The sequence below is a fragment of the Macadamia integrifolia genome, unplaced genomic scaffold, assembly GCF_013358625.1.
Source record: "Macadamia integrifolia cultivar HAES 741 unplaced genomic scaffold, SCU_Mint_v3 scaffold1508, whole genome shotgun sequence".
In the NCBI taxonomy this organism is placed as follows: domain Eukaryota; kingdom Viridiplantae; phylum Streptophyta; class Magnoliopsida; order Proteales; family Proteaceae; genus Macadamia; species Macadamia integrifolia.
In genome coordinates, this window is record NW_024868238.1 from 191,665 (window position 1) to 205,959 (window position 14,295).

Sequence of the window (14,295 nt, forward strand, 5' to 3'; positions counted from 1 at the left end):
AAGTTGTAACAATCATAATTGTATATCCTTCCCTTTTTTTTTTTTTTTTTTTTTTTTTTTTTTTCTACTTCAGTTTCTTCTGCTGCTACTTCTTGCCGCTCTTCTCGCCTTTTTTTTTCACAATCTGGAACCCTAGAAGGGTTTTGATTGAAGGGGAAAGAAAAAACAGAGGGCCGAGGGGTTACCCTTTGGTTTTCAGTAGGATTGAAGGGATGGGGTGGGTGAGCGATGGCTTCTTTTTTTTTTTTTTTTCAGTGTTCTCAGTATCGGTGGAATCCGACACAGAGAATGGGAAGGGAAGAAGAAAGATGGGGAAAGAATAGGATCCTTCGGCTCTGATACCAAGTTGATGGAGAACCCTTAGGGAAGGGAAGGAAAATCAGAGTAGAGATGGGGAAAAGGAGGATCACACTCACACATTCATTCAATAATCAAATTGCTCTCTAAATCTTCAGTCGATTACAACCAATATATAGAAAAATAGGAACATGAAATTAGAAACTTAACTGAAATGGAAACTAGCCTAAATTAGGAAACAACTATAAAAGGAAACCAAAGCAAGGAAATAAATCCTACTCCTACGTTCAAGTTTGGAAACTAAAAGCATGAAATAAAATACTGGGTAAACTACTAATTTTATTTTCAACCCTTGTTGGACCAAAACCCTGGGCTGGACCGGTTCTTCTTGGCTCTTGGCTTCCAAAGCCGGTCATGCTGGTCCAACCAAGAAAGGGCAGCCGCATCTGCATCATAACCCATCAATCTTTTTGCATGGATCCTTATGCTCGTCCTTGCTTGGAATATCCATGTAGCCAACCCCATTAAGTTGGCATAAGGTTTTGGATCTTGTTGTTCTTGTTGCTATCTCTGGCCAACTTATTGTAGTGCATGGTTATTGAGTACAAGGTACAAAGAGCTTATGACTTTAAATAAAGTTGAATGGAAAATTTGTGTAGCCTGAGTCGGGACAAGGCCTAGTTAATTCAAAATTTGAATTCCTAAGGGTATGTAAATATAGATTTATTTTCATCTTCCAAGATTTTCATCTAAAAATGTGACATCTCATTAAGTCCCTCCCCAAAATTGAATGTACTTATCTGATTGATTGGCAGTTACAACAAGAAATAAACATGAATGATTTAAATACAATTGCTAATACTTACATATTACCATTTTCTAAATTGAGTCACAAAACTTTCTGGTGTATGATGTAATGTGATTCATTAAAAGAAACATTGCAAGTTCTCTTTCCCCCCCCCCCCCGGGGGGAGGGGGGCTTTTAAAATGAGAATGATTAAAGAGGAGTTACTAGCTATGAAAATGATACAGTGCAAGCGCCAGCAAGAAGAATTCCATTTTAGTCTTAAAATAAAGATCAGGAATTCAAGATAGATAAACAATGGAGGCTAAACAGTAGCTCCCTAATTTTAGGACAATGATATTTTGCAGTCAAAGGTCCTACATTTAGCAGATTTCGCATTTGATGCAGTATCAGTACATTGATGGGGCTCCAAATCGGGTCCGAATTTGGGTCATTTTCGGGGTTTATTCAAGCCCTTCGATCCAGCGTGTTCAAACCAATATTCTGCCATATAATAGGGATCGATCAGCAGCTTTATTGGGATATCGACCAGCATTAAAAAGATAACTAATTTGCCCTCAACTTGCTGATTTAAGGAGATAATTTCCAGATTTCGTCCACATGTGAGACCTTTTGGGGGAGGAAATAGCTTGCAGTAGGACTTGAGAAGCACAATATGGACGCAAGTATGGGAGCTTGCATTGGATATTTTTCTAGGGAGATTGGGTCCAGATTTCGTGGGCCCATGGCCAGCTGTATGAAGATCAAGTTGAAGGCCAATTGCTAATTACGTGGAGAGGAATATGGAAGATATTCCCAGCATGCATCATCTTATATTTTAGGATTCAGTCATACCCTGCATGGGGGATTTATTAGACTACAGAAGTTTCTATTTTTTAGAGTTGTTTTATGAAATGGGTAATTTCTATTTTAGGATTCTTTAGTTGTTAGTTAATTAGATTGTTATTAGGATTTTATTTTATTTCTAGAAGACTTTGGTTGTAATTGATTGCTATTTAAATAAAGAACAAGGCTGAATATAGACCACGATTTGAGTTTTAAAGGAAAAAGGAGAGAATGCTTTGGCTCAGAAGCTGTGAGATGCAGTGACGGTGAGAGGCCGTGGGTGAGACTGAGATAGTCCCCTATCCCTTATCCCCCTTATTCTTATTCTTCGTCTTCTTCTTCTTCCCTCCCTCTTTGTTTCTATTTCGGGATTCTGCACCTAACTTCAGAGAAGTATCCAACGGTGCTGACTGATGCTGCCTGGTGTTCTCAATATGGAAGAGTCTAGCCATCAAGTTCCATATTTGAAGACAGCCTTCCTGTTCTTGCTGTTCACTGAGATTACGAATTCTGCAGCAGCCTCAAGTTTCTTCTGAGATCAATGATCCTCTAGTTGAATCCTGCCCATATTTTCTCTGTGAGATACGCATCTCAGACCCTCCCTTTGATGGCACTATAGATCTGTATTCATGATTGGATGTGATGCTGTGGGTGAATTACTGATTTGGAACTTACCTTCTAGTTTCTGAGATCTCATGATATTTCAGCATCCATGGGACTGTCTTGTATTGTTTGTCAGTTTCTTGTGATCCTCCTGTAAAGTTGGTACCAAGTTGTTTAATTGGGTACTAGGCCTACATTAGCATTAGTCCCCCACACCCAAAAAATCTCATCCGCAAGATCTCAATGAGTAATAAGATCAGAAGAGTGATTTTTCATCCATGATATCCTAAACATTTTCAGGAAGTGAACCAAATCTACAATGTAAACAGATAATGCAGATGCAAGAGGGAAATCAATTACAGGCCTTGTTTGTGCTGCAAGAACATAATATGGATCTTATACCCTTAAATACACAATCTTCTAAGCAGTTCAATGAAAGAAAGAAGCCCTGAATGTGATTTGACACTTCCAATTGATGTAGAGGGAACCAACGCTATAGGTAGAATATTCTGATTACCAAAAAAAAAAAAAAAAAAACCAAGGTTTCTTAGAGGAAAACTGAGGCATCTCCTGTAAAGATGCCACCATGAGCAAGACACGTACTGAAAAGAACAGAAATCTGAAGGGAAAGTTCATTAATTTCATTAAACAATTCACCAAAGATGTCATTACAAGCCTTTGATACACATTTTACAAGACCGACATCATCTGAAAAAAAAAAAAATAGTCTGCATAGTCAACAAATTTGAAATCCTAACCTGCAACTGTGCTATGAGCATAGCAAGTAGAGCATATGAGCCAATTCCGCCAGAATAAACCTACAAAATAAAAGCAAATGAATAACATGAAGAGGAGTTGATGAGCCACATAAAAATGGAAGAATCTTGCACACAAACTCGGACCTCATTCAGTTCTCTTTGCTGTAGAAACACCTTCAGTATCAAACACAATGGCTTTAGGGGTGGAATTTTGGTTATGGCATCCTGTAAGAATATTATATACAGAAATTAATTCTTTAAGAGGAAAAAGGGTTAATAAAACTTCACGTCACAACACTAACAACACCGAAATAAGATTTCAACTTCTGTATAAACAGATCAGTTCTTATTCAACAAAAGAATCAATGTTACTAAATAGTCTAAATTCAATAAAGCATACAACTGATTGGAAAGTGAAGTCAACAATAACATGTTGAAGAAATGTTTATAGGATCATGGCCCATCAAAATTTATACAAATAAGAACTGACAATAATGTTTCAGAACTTTCTCAAACTTCAGGCTGCAAGTCATGACCAATTGCACGCGAAGGGCTTATTGAAGTGTTAATGCAGGATCTCCCATTTCAGGAGGCCCCAAACATCTACAATAGAAGAGTTCCCATTTTTTTTTTTTTTTGGATGAATAATAAAATGCAATAAATAGGAGAGAGAATATATAAAGGTAAAGGGGGGAGGGAGCAATCACAAGCCTAAACGGCCCAATCCAAGGAGGTGAAGCAAAAGCAATCTAAAAGGAGTTCCCAAATTTTCATTTAACTCTAAATAGAACAATGTTTAAGAAGAAAATCAAATTACCAATATTTTGGGAATTATATTGAGTAATTGAAAATTTTATACTGCAATATTACAAAAAAGGGCGTACTCGGTGCACAAGGCTCCCGCATGTGCGAGGTCCGGGTGGGGCAAGAACTATGCAGCCTTACCCAGAGAATGTTGAGAGGCTGTTTCGACCGCTTGACCACCAGGTAACATGCATAGGAAAGCAGTTTTCCTTTCCAGAGTTGGAAGCGCTTTCTAATGAGGTCAAGCATTGAGGTGCAGTGGTGGGTAGTGAGCCTTGTAGGAATCAAAGGTAAACCCAAGTACTTGACAGGAAGCTGGCCAAGGGCAAAGCCAGTTGGCTCCAGGAAGGAAGCCTTATCAACATCAAAGACACCGGCCATGAAGATTAGAGACTTGCTAGGATTGATGAGAAGACCCGACATGGAGGCAAATCAATTCAAGCAATGCATAATAGACTCCACAGAAGATGAGTCAGCCCTGGAGAAAATCATCAGATCATCAGCTCATCTCAGCTACCTTGCACTTGGGGATGGCAGAGATAAGTTGTTAATCAATGGCCAGTTGCAAGGATCGAGAAAGGACTTCCATAGCAAGGCAAAAAATATAGGGGGGCAAGGGGCACCCCTAGCGGATACCCACAGAAGAGGGAAAGTACCCAGCCGGACTACCGTTCACTAAGACCGAGAAGCGGGGAGAGGCAATGCATTGGTGGATCCAATTGGAGAACACTGGCGGGAAACCCATCTTGCAAAAAAACTGAAAGGATGAAATCCCATCTCAAGGAATCGAAAGCCTTGTGAACGTCAATCTTCAAAAGAACAGCCGGCGAGTGGAATTTTCTATCAAATCCTCTAACAATCTCATAACAGAGAAGGATGTTGTCCCCAATACTTCTACCCGAGATGAAAGTCGATTAGTTGTCACTGATCAGCGAGTCAACCACAAGTTTGACCATGTTGGCAAGGATCTTGGTAATAAACTTGTAGATGAGGCTGCACAAAGAGATTGGTCTGTAGTAATTCATTGAGTCGGCTCCCTCTTTTTTGGGAATGAGGCAAAAGAATGTATGACTGATCCCTTTAATTTGGCTAGGATTGAACAAGAAGCTCTTGATAGCCTTGATTACATCATCTTTGACAAGATCGCAAGAGGAAGTGAAAAAACCAATACTAAAACCGTCAGGGCCCGGAGCTTTACAAGCTTTGTGAGAGAGGATTGCGGCTGAAATTTCCTCATCAAAAGGATGGCAATAAGCAAATTATGCAAGTTATCCGGGATGAACTTGTCAATAATGCCATTAGGAATGGGGCAAACCGGAAAGACATCAGGGCAGAAGAGGTTCTTGAAATAATCAACTGCCACCTCTTTGATCTCATCTACTTTGGTAACATGGGTGCCATCTGAGGAGTGAAGCAGCTGGATGGAATTGAAATTATTTTTGGCTTTCAGAGAGCGATGAAAATAGGCTGAGTTGGAGCCACCCAGTTCCAACCAATTAACCCTAGATTTTTGCTTCAAAAAACTTTCCTCTTGGGCAAGCAGGGAGGAAAGATTTTCAGATTCAGCCTTCTCAAGATCAGCTAGATAAGCATTTAGATGGCCCAATTGGAGCTGGTACTGAATGGAAGCAAGCCTACTCCCACAATCAGTAACAAGAGAAGAAATATTCCCGAAGGAGTTAGTATTCCAGGCTTTGAGGGCCTCTTTCACATTCCAGAGCTTTCTGGCCAAACCAATGAGAGGGGTGGAGAAGGCATTAACAGGCTTAGTCAAAGCTTCCTTAACAATGGAAGGGAAGTCAAGATGGGAAGACCACATATCAAAGAACTTAAAAGGTTTGGGGCCAAAAGATGTGTAGGGATGAACAAAGAGGGAGATCGGGTTGTGATCCGAAATGTCTGGGGCCTCAAAAGAAGCATGGGAAGAAGAGAAGGCAGAGAGCCAAGCTTCATTCACCAAGACCCAGTCCAACTTGCAAGCAATGTGTGCATCGCCCAATCTTTTATTATTCCAGGTGAGTTTGATACCCGACCATCTGAGGTCATATACAGCAATGTCATCAGTACACTCATTACGAGCATCAAGGCTGGAAGAACTAAGAGGGCATCCTCCCTGTTTTTCATCACTGAACTCTACATAGTTAAAATCCCCTTAAATCCCCCAAGGGTTGGACCCAATTTGGCCGACAATGGGACAAAGATCATTCCATAAAATCTCTCTATCAGCCAAGCAATTCGAGGCATAGAATTATTTTATAGATCTTATCATAGTAGAACATTGCTAAAAACCAAAAGTACAGTAAAATAATCTTTTGTTTTGATGTCAATAAAATCATTTCCATTCAAGCGATTTAACAGCATTCGCACACTTTAAAATAAGTTTGATCGGAACATAACTTTGTCATTACAACTCAAATTTAAACATAGTTGTCACGGCGTCGCCAAGGCGGCAATTAAGCGTCCCAACGTTTTGGAGAGGGTAAATCGATGAACCGATTAGGGTCATCTTCATTAATCGACCGCCAAGGGTCGTATGGCATCGCCAAATCGTCCCTGGCGACGATTTATGACGTTGTATACATAAATCGGTCGCCATTTTTCTTTTTTAAGTTATTATTGTTAATTACTGAATTGATTCTCTTTCTAACAATGTTATTCGCAGGTGTAATTGAAGTGTACAAATTAATGCTACATGGGATAAAAGTGTAAATTAATAAGTTGTACCAAAGGAAAAAAAAAAAGTCTAAATTAAGACCAAAGAGACAAAGTCGCAACTCCAACTCTCTTCAACGCTTCAACCCTAAGTCTCAAAGTGAAGACCGAAGAGACTCTTCAACCCTTCAACCCTTATTTTGCTCCGGCGATAGCTGCTTCTGCTCCGGTGTTGCTGCTCCCGTGCTCCGGCGAAGATAGGTATGTTCGACTCTTCTTCTCTTCTTCTATTCTTCTAACCTTCTTCTTCCTTGTCTCTGGTATTGACTCTTCTTCTATTCTTCTAACCTTCTTCTTCCTTGCCTCTGGTATCAACTCTTCTTCTCTTCTTCTCCTCTTCTAACCTTCTTCTTCCTTGCCCCTACGAATCTGGTTTGTTCGACATGTCAGAGTCTTCACCTCTTTTTTTTCCCCCTTTTTCTACTACTAATCAATAATCAGTCTCTTCTCTTCATCTAATCTTCCTCTTCCTCTTCCTTAGTTCACTCACCCATAACAGAAATCTTTCTCTGTTCTTCTTTTTTTTTTTTTTTTTTTGTAATGTTGTATTACCTTTTCCATTTATGCAAATTTTCTAGCAATCATGATTGTGGTCTTGAATTACCAGATTTTCCATGATTAGAATCATGTTCTAGATTGTGGATTGTATTAATATTAAGCAAGGTAAGTCTATGTGCTGGGGGAAAAAGCCATGGTAATCTCTGGTTTCCAATATACTTGTGTTAATTTGATGGATCTTTTCTAGTTCTCTTCTGTTGCAACATATTTTAACAATGTTCCCCTGTGAATCTATGATATATGTTGGTTCATATAATTTTTTTTACAAATTTATGATAATGTCTTGTTGGCTTGTGTGCATCTTTTTTCCCCCACTTGTCAATTCAATGCATCTTTTACACATGGGCGATTTGACCGCCATGGCAACATCATAACGGGCGATTCATCGCCAAATCGATTAGCTACCCCTCCACCGCCTTGGATCGATTTGACGCCGTGACAACTATGGATTTAAGTAATCTTAGACTTATTGGAAAGCTAGTGATGTAGATAAGTCACTTGGGCTTATTTTATTGCAAATAAGCCTTGGGTTGTGTTATATATGTGTTGGGCCTTTGATCCCATGGGTTTTCTTTGAAATTGGCCACTTTAATGGACCTAAAATATGGGTAGAAGGTAGAAAAACGGGATTTAATACATTAGTTTAGTTAGTTGCTATTTAATTCAATAAAGGCCCATTAGGCCATTGGTCGGTTGTAAAGTCATATATGGACTATTAGTTAGTTAGTTCTACTCCATGTTGGAGTCATAAAGCCAAGTCCTAGTCTTATTTTGAATTCCTAGTTGTAGTAGGAGTGTCTAGTCCTATTGGGAAACTAGCTCCTAGTTGTAGTAGGAGTGTCTAGTCCTACTGGGAAACTAGCTCCTAAGTAGTTTGATTGCTATTCTGCCCTCTATAAATAGAGTAGCCTATGTACTCATAATGGAAGATTTGAATAAATGAATTATTGAGTGATTACTCTTTAGCTAAAAAAACTGTTATTGAGAGGTGAGATGCCTAAACCTTTGAGGGGTGTGATACCCAAAACCTGAGGGGTGAGATACCCATTCCTTTATTCTCTTTCACCCTTCTCAACCCTCCATCAATTCTTCTTTTTCTATTTTTATTTTCTGTTTATTGTTATTAGAAGTTCAGACCTGTTAAAGCATACAAAATCAGAATCAATCAGCCAAAGAGTTCTTGTTCTTGAAGCCAATCGACCCTCATTGCTACCCAAGTTTGAGATATGATCTACAAATCCTTTAGAGGACTGGTTCTATACTCTAAGAAGATCAATCGATCCTCTCTTGAAGGTTATCTGAAGAAGATAAGTTGATGTTCCTGCAGAATTCTTCACATTCTCTCTCTTAGGTCTGAAAATCAAGAAAGTGCGTAACTCCATAACCAGTCGTCAGAAGCCCTTCATATTTGAGAGTTTTTGTGCCCTCTCTAGGGACTATCTACACCCAAAAGTACAGCTCAATCGGACTCCCACAGACCTGGCCGCACCTTCCTCTCTCCAGCTCTATAATAGGTCTTTCTCTCTCTTATCAGGTTAGGTTTTGGGCTGGTTTTGCTCCTATATGGGTATTGTATCCTTGGGGATTTATTTGATGGTATTATTTATTTGTTTCTTACTCCTATTTGTATTGTTTGGGGTTATAAATTGCGGAGTTAGTTACTTGTAATCTACTCCTGCATTAATTAGTTTTGTATTATACCTAGTACAAAAAGTCTCATCTAAAAATAAAATCATGTGACCACTAAAACTTATTATAAAAGAAGAGCATTTCTCTAAAAAATCAGTAAGTCACCTTGATTTTTTATGACTTGATGTGAGTGTGACTATGTTGATTTTTATGACTTGATGTTGCTTAATGTTGATTGATTTTTTATGTAATACGGTATATACATTATAACATACAAAATAACTTTAGAAAATAGGAGAAATAAAAAATAACACATGGGCGATTTGATCACCGTAGCAAGTGTTTCACCGCCAAATCGATTAGCCACGCCTCCACCGCCTTGGGTCACCATGACGCCGTGGCAACTATGGCCAGTAGTGGGTTTGGGTTGATGGGCTAGTGGAGAGAAAAGGAGGATGAACGAAGGTGGGCTGAAGAGAGGTGGCAAGGGCTAAAGAGTTGTGGATAAGTGAGTTTTCCACTGAAGCAACAGTGCCCCCCCCCCCCAAAAGGAAGGGAAAGGAGAGAAAGTAAAGGGGCACCACGATGGGTGATGGGGTGAGAACGTTCCAAGGGAGGAGCAACAGAGGAGGTAGAGGGGAGCTACAGCGATGGCAAAGGAGGGTCAGAAGTAGTGATGGAAGGGGTTAGAAGCAGGCTACGAGGAAGGTAGGTCAGGAGGACCAACGGCAGGAGTAGGACTAGAACCAAAAAAGAGATTGGCCAACCTGTCAGACCCAGCTTCAGAGCAGTCGTCAGAACCATCCTCAGAGGCAGAGGACATCAAGAGGGAAAAGCGGTTTTGTCCAGCAGTTTCATGATGATGGTCCAAAGGATCGAGAGAAGCATGACGGGCATTGGGTTCAGAGCCATCGGAGGCTTTTAAAAGGGCCATGAGGCTATGATTACAGTTCCAACACTGGAGTCTTCTATGAGCCCTTCGGAAATGAGCAGCAACTAGGAAAAGGAGCAAACTCTTGTAGGGTTTGAAGCCAGAGGGTCTTCCATGGTTTGGGGGAAACCGTCCACGATTTCAATTCCAGCGGAAGTCTTCACAATGCAGTGAGTAGTCTGGTGACCAAAAATCTTGCAAGTAGTGTATTGAGGAGGGAGCCACTCATATTGAACTATTTGGTTAAAATAGTGTTCTCCATCTTCATAGATGGAAACAGAGGTCAGCGGTGATTTCGACACAGATGCGAGCATAGGAGATACGCTCCATCGTCTTGGTTCGAAGATCAGAGAATAAGGGCTCTCCAAGAATTGAACCTATAATGCTGAGACCCTTAGCGCACCAAAAGTGAAGAAGCAGCAAGGGAAGGGCTACCCAGATTGGTATAGTTTTGAGATCTACTTTGCTGAGGGTAGTGTATTTATCCCATTACCTAAGGAAAATGGGTTTTCTGCCCACTTGCCAAGGGCTAGCTTCAAAGGCGGTTGCCTTGTCAGAGATATCTGAGAAATCAAACGCAAAGAGGCTATTATCTATCATAAAAGTGGAGAACTGGCCCGTGATTCGCCATTGTTTGGTTAACGGAGCCTTGAAAATGTGGAAAGGGGGACGACTTCCCAAGAAATGTCCTATAAGACAGTTGGACCAATTAGAGATTTCTGGTTCTAGAGCACCCAAGGGGCAAATGCCAACAGGGAGGTTGTTGATAACGGAGGGAGGGATGAAGTGGAGGTCATGACCCAATGGGGAGAGAGAGAAGGGGAGGGGAAGGAGGAGGAGGCAGAGGCAACAAGGTTCCAGGGCTTGGGGTAGAGGAGATGGGAGGAGGGGGAGGGGAAGGAGGTGACTAGAGAGAGGTGGAGGGGGAGAGAGGGAGGTCAGTGCAGCCAGGGGAGGCCTCGCCAGAAGGGGCCACCGGGAAGGGGTCAGTCATGGGCAGGGGCGGTCGAGAAAGGAGAAGTTGTCATTGAATCTCAGAGATATATGAGAAATCAAACACTCGCCACTCCCTTTGGCAGCATCCACTAATTCGGAAGGTCAACCTTTGTCAGAAGATTGTCAGAGGCTTCAATCATAAATTTCACTCTTCTGTTGCCCTCATGAAGATTGAAACTCACATGGCGTTTGATTCCATCCGCTGAGATTTCATCTCCAATGTCCTTCTCCAAATGTCCTTCCCCCCTTCCTTTGTTCATAGGGTTCACTCCTGTATTTCTACCCCCTGCTTCTCCGTTCTCACCAATGGAGCCCTGCGGGCTATTTTTCCTCCTCAGTGGGCATTTGGAAGAGATGCCCCCCTCGCCCTTCCTCTTTTTCCTGGCTCTTGAAGTCCTTTCCCGCTCGATCCAATCCTCCACCAACCATCACCTCATCTCCCACATCCCTAAATGTAGAGCACTTTCGTTTACCCGCCTGGCTTTTGATAATGATTTTATGATCTTCTCTAAGCCGACACCGCCTCTATCACCAACATTATGAGCACCCTTCATCTTTTTGAGTCCCTTTCTGGCCTAAAAATCAACCTCCTCAAATCCAACCTCTTCCTCTCGGGTGTCTCGGATGCGCGCCAAGCTCAGCTTCTTGCCATCTCTGGGTTCTTCTTGGGATCCCTCCCTGTTCGCTACCTTGGCCTCTCCTCATTTCCTCTCGTCTCTCCTCTCATCACTGCTCTCCCATCCTTGATTCCATCAGGAAAAGTTATGCTGGTTGCTTGGTACTCATTCAATCAGTTCTCCAATCCCTCTACTTTTACTAGTCGGGTATCTTCTTACTCCCTGCTTCCACTTGCAATGCCATTGACTCCCTTCTCTGTGCCTTCCTTTGGAAAGGATCTGATGCCAATCATGCCACTAGATTCCTCCATCCCATGAGCTGGTCTAAAGTTTGCCGCCCCAAGTAGATCCTATTTCAATGGGAACTTGATGAGTCAATCCGCCTACACGTCTTGCTTTTACTTCTATATTGGGAGTTTTTCCGTGGGAGTTCAATTTCATCATGACAAAATATCTTATTCTGGCTCCAATAAGAAAATACATTGCTTTTCCTTTTTTTCTTTCTCCATAAATAGTACCATCGCAGAAAACAGAACAGCAACAATAAAGAGAAGTAAAATAGGAAGAGAAAAATAAGGAAAGGAAAAGAAGGAGATCAAGTCAATAGGTTATTCATCTCCTTGGCTGTACCATATAAGAAGGATGTATCGATAATAACACCCATCAAACTTATTATTGTATATGCACATATTCTAACATACACCTAACAGATTCAGACATCAGTTGTTTACATCAACATGACCAGAAGAAAAAATAAAGTGACCATGTATAAGAAAATAGATATGGTTCCGTACCAGTATAAACTCAGCAGCCTGTGGCCCATTTTGCACATCAAAACTGGAACAGTACATCACAAGTAGTAAATCATCAAAAACTGAAAAATTATGTATATCAGACATATTGTTGTAAAACATCAAAAATTGAACTAATTATATATATCAGACTTGTTGTGCCCATTACAAATGATACAATAATATATTGAATTGAAAACATATGTTTCAGATTTTTATTTTTTTTTATTCTTTAATCATTTCTGGACATGCCAGTAAATATTCAGAGGACTCAGCAATATGAATAATTTTTTATGAACTTCGGGGGAAAAACATATTCCTAGTTAACATGTCTAAATTGCTTGCAATTCTTTGGGGACCCAAATGAGCCCAAAACTAACTTCAAGCTTTGGATGAGCTTAGGAAGTGTGGCCTCTCTCACATGTATCATCTCCAAGTATATTACATAACACTAGTCAGTTGCTAAAGAGTAGTGTAGATATCTTCCTTTAGCATTGAAGAGAGAATTAACTAAATTATCAACAGGTTCTCCTAGAAATCGAAAATTCATCTGAGAGTTTCTCCACCGACTAACACTTAGAGGAGCTCCCGTGTCAACCACTTCCATTCTAATACATTATTCGGTATAGGCGACGTGTAGTGGTTCCATCCTCCTCCTTCCTTTTTTCTCCTCCCATCCCAAAAGAAGAAAAGGTCATTAATTACTAGTAAACAGAGTCAGACCTACATTTGGTTTTTCAAAAAAAAAATAATAATAATATTAACAATAATAATAATTGCAGAGATGAGTAATTAATTTACTCCCACGAAATTCGGGTTTCTCTGGTTCAACTAGTATCATAGTTCCTGAATTTCTATGCGAACCAATATTAAGGAAAGGAATGACAGGAACATTTCTATAACTCCACTTGGCCAATATATACTCAAACAGTCAAACTCCCCCTATCCCAAACTTCTTTTCTGATTCTCCAGAAAAGTAAGCTTCACCTCTTTCTCCCTTGGTGATCCAAAATCCCTAAATTACCCAACTTACACAGTTACACCTTGTGATGTCGATCCCCATCATGGTTTACAGTACCACAGGAAGAAGAAGCAACCATCGAACCATGCCTTTGGGCTGAGTTCGAACCAACCCTATGCTGGCCCCTATGCTTGACCATCGGCAGCATACGTAGCCCCTGTATATTCCTTGTTTTTAGTAGTTGTTTACAGATTCTAGAAGACCTTCAGATGGCTCCATCGATCAGCAGTACAGCTGTCCAGATATCCCTTTATTCTGTGTCCTGCAATTTTCTACAGCTGTATTATTTTGTGATTGCTTTTTGACTGGTCAAAGATGTTACAAGGGAGGAGATACCTTCTAGAAAGTCCCTAGTAGTTGTTTTCTATTTCCTTAAGTTAGAAGCTAGAGTTAATTTCTATTTTGAATTACTTTCTATTTTTTTGCATTAGTTTCTTATTTCAGCTAAGCTTCTATTTTGTAATTTCAAACCTCTATATAAAGATAGGCTGCTGTAGACACAATTACAATTGAATCAATGAAAATTTCTGCAGGTATTGCTTGCTCCCTATCTTGAGAAAGGAAGATAAACAGCTGAGATAGCGGTGGGTGAGATACTCAGGCTGAGATAGCCATTACCCACAACTATCCATCTTCTTATCCTTTTCTCTGTTTTGTTTAGTTTCTCTTATTTGTGCTTGTGAGAGAGACCTATGAGGGTTTTCAAGCATAGATTGAAGGTACAACAGAACCCAAGTTGCAGAACAAGGAACAGCTACAGAATCAGTCATCGATTCTGACAAGTTAGGGTTTTGGAGAGAATAGACAGAGCCTGCTTCTCAGTTTCTATCCAGTATTTTTGAAGACCCTTAGAAGGGATCAAGGGCCATCCTAAGAAGGACAATCAACCAGAGTTTTAGCCCCTACAGAGCTGCCAAACTCCAACCGCAGGGTTCTCCCTGTTTCTGG

The 14,295-nt window shown here is 40.5% G+C and overlaps 1 protein-coding gene across 1 annotated transcript in view; it reads right to left on the reverse strand.

Annotated features, from left to right (window-relative positions):
* Positions 1-14,295, reverse strand: part of LOC122063982 (terminal nucleotidyltransferase 4B) — a 56,755-nt gene that overhangs the window by 4,987 nt on the left and 37,473 nt on the right. Inside the window, exons 6-8 of the mRNA XM_042627677.1 lie at positions 12,330-12,372; positions 3,433-3,513; positions 3,289-3,348 (exon numbers count right to left, since the gene is read on the reverse strand). Of these exons, the coding sequence (XP_042483611.1) occupies positions 3,289-3,348; positions 3,433-3,513; positions 12,330-12,372 (184 nt within the window). The remainder of the gene's footprint in view (positions 1-3,288; positions 3,349-3,432; positions 3,514-12,329; positions 12,373-14,295) is intronic.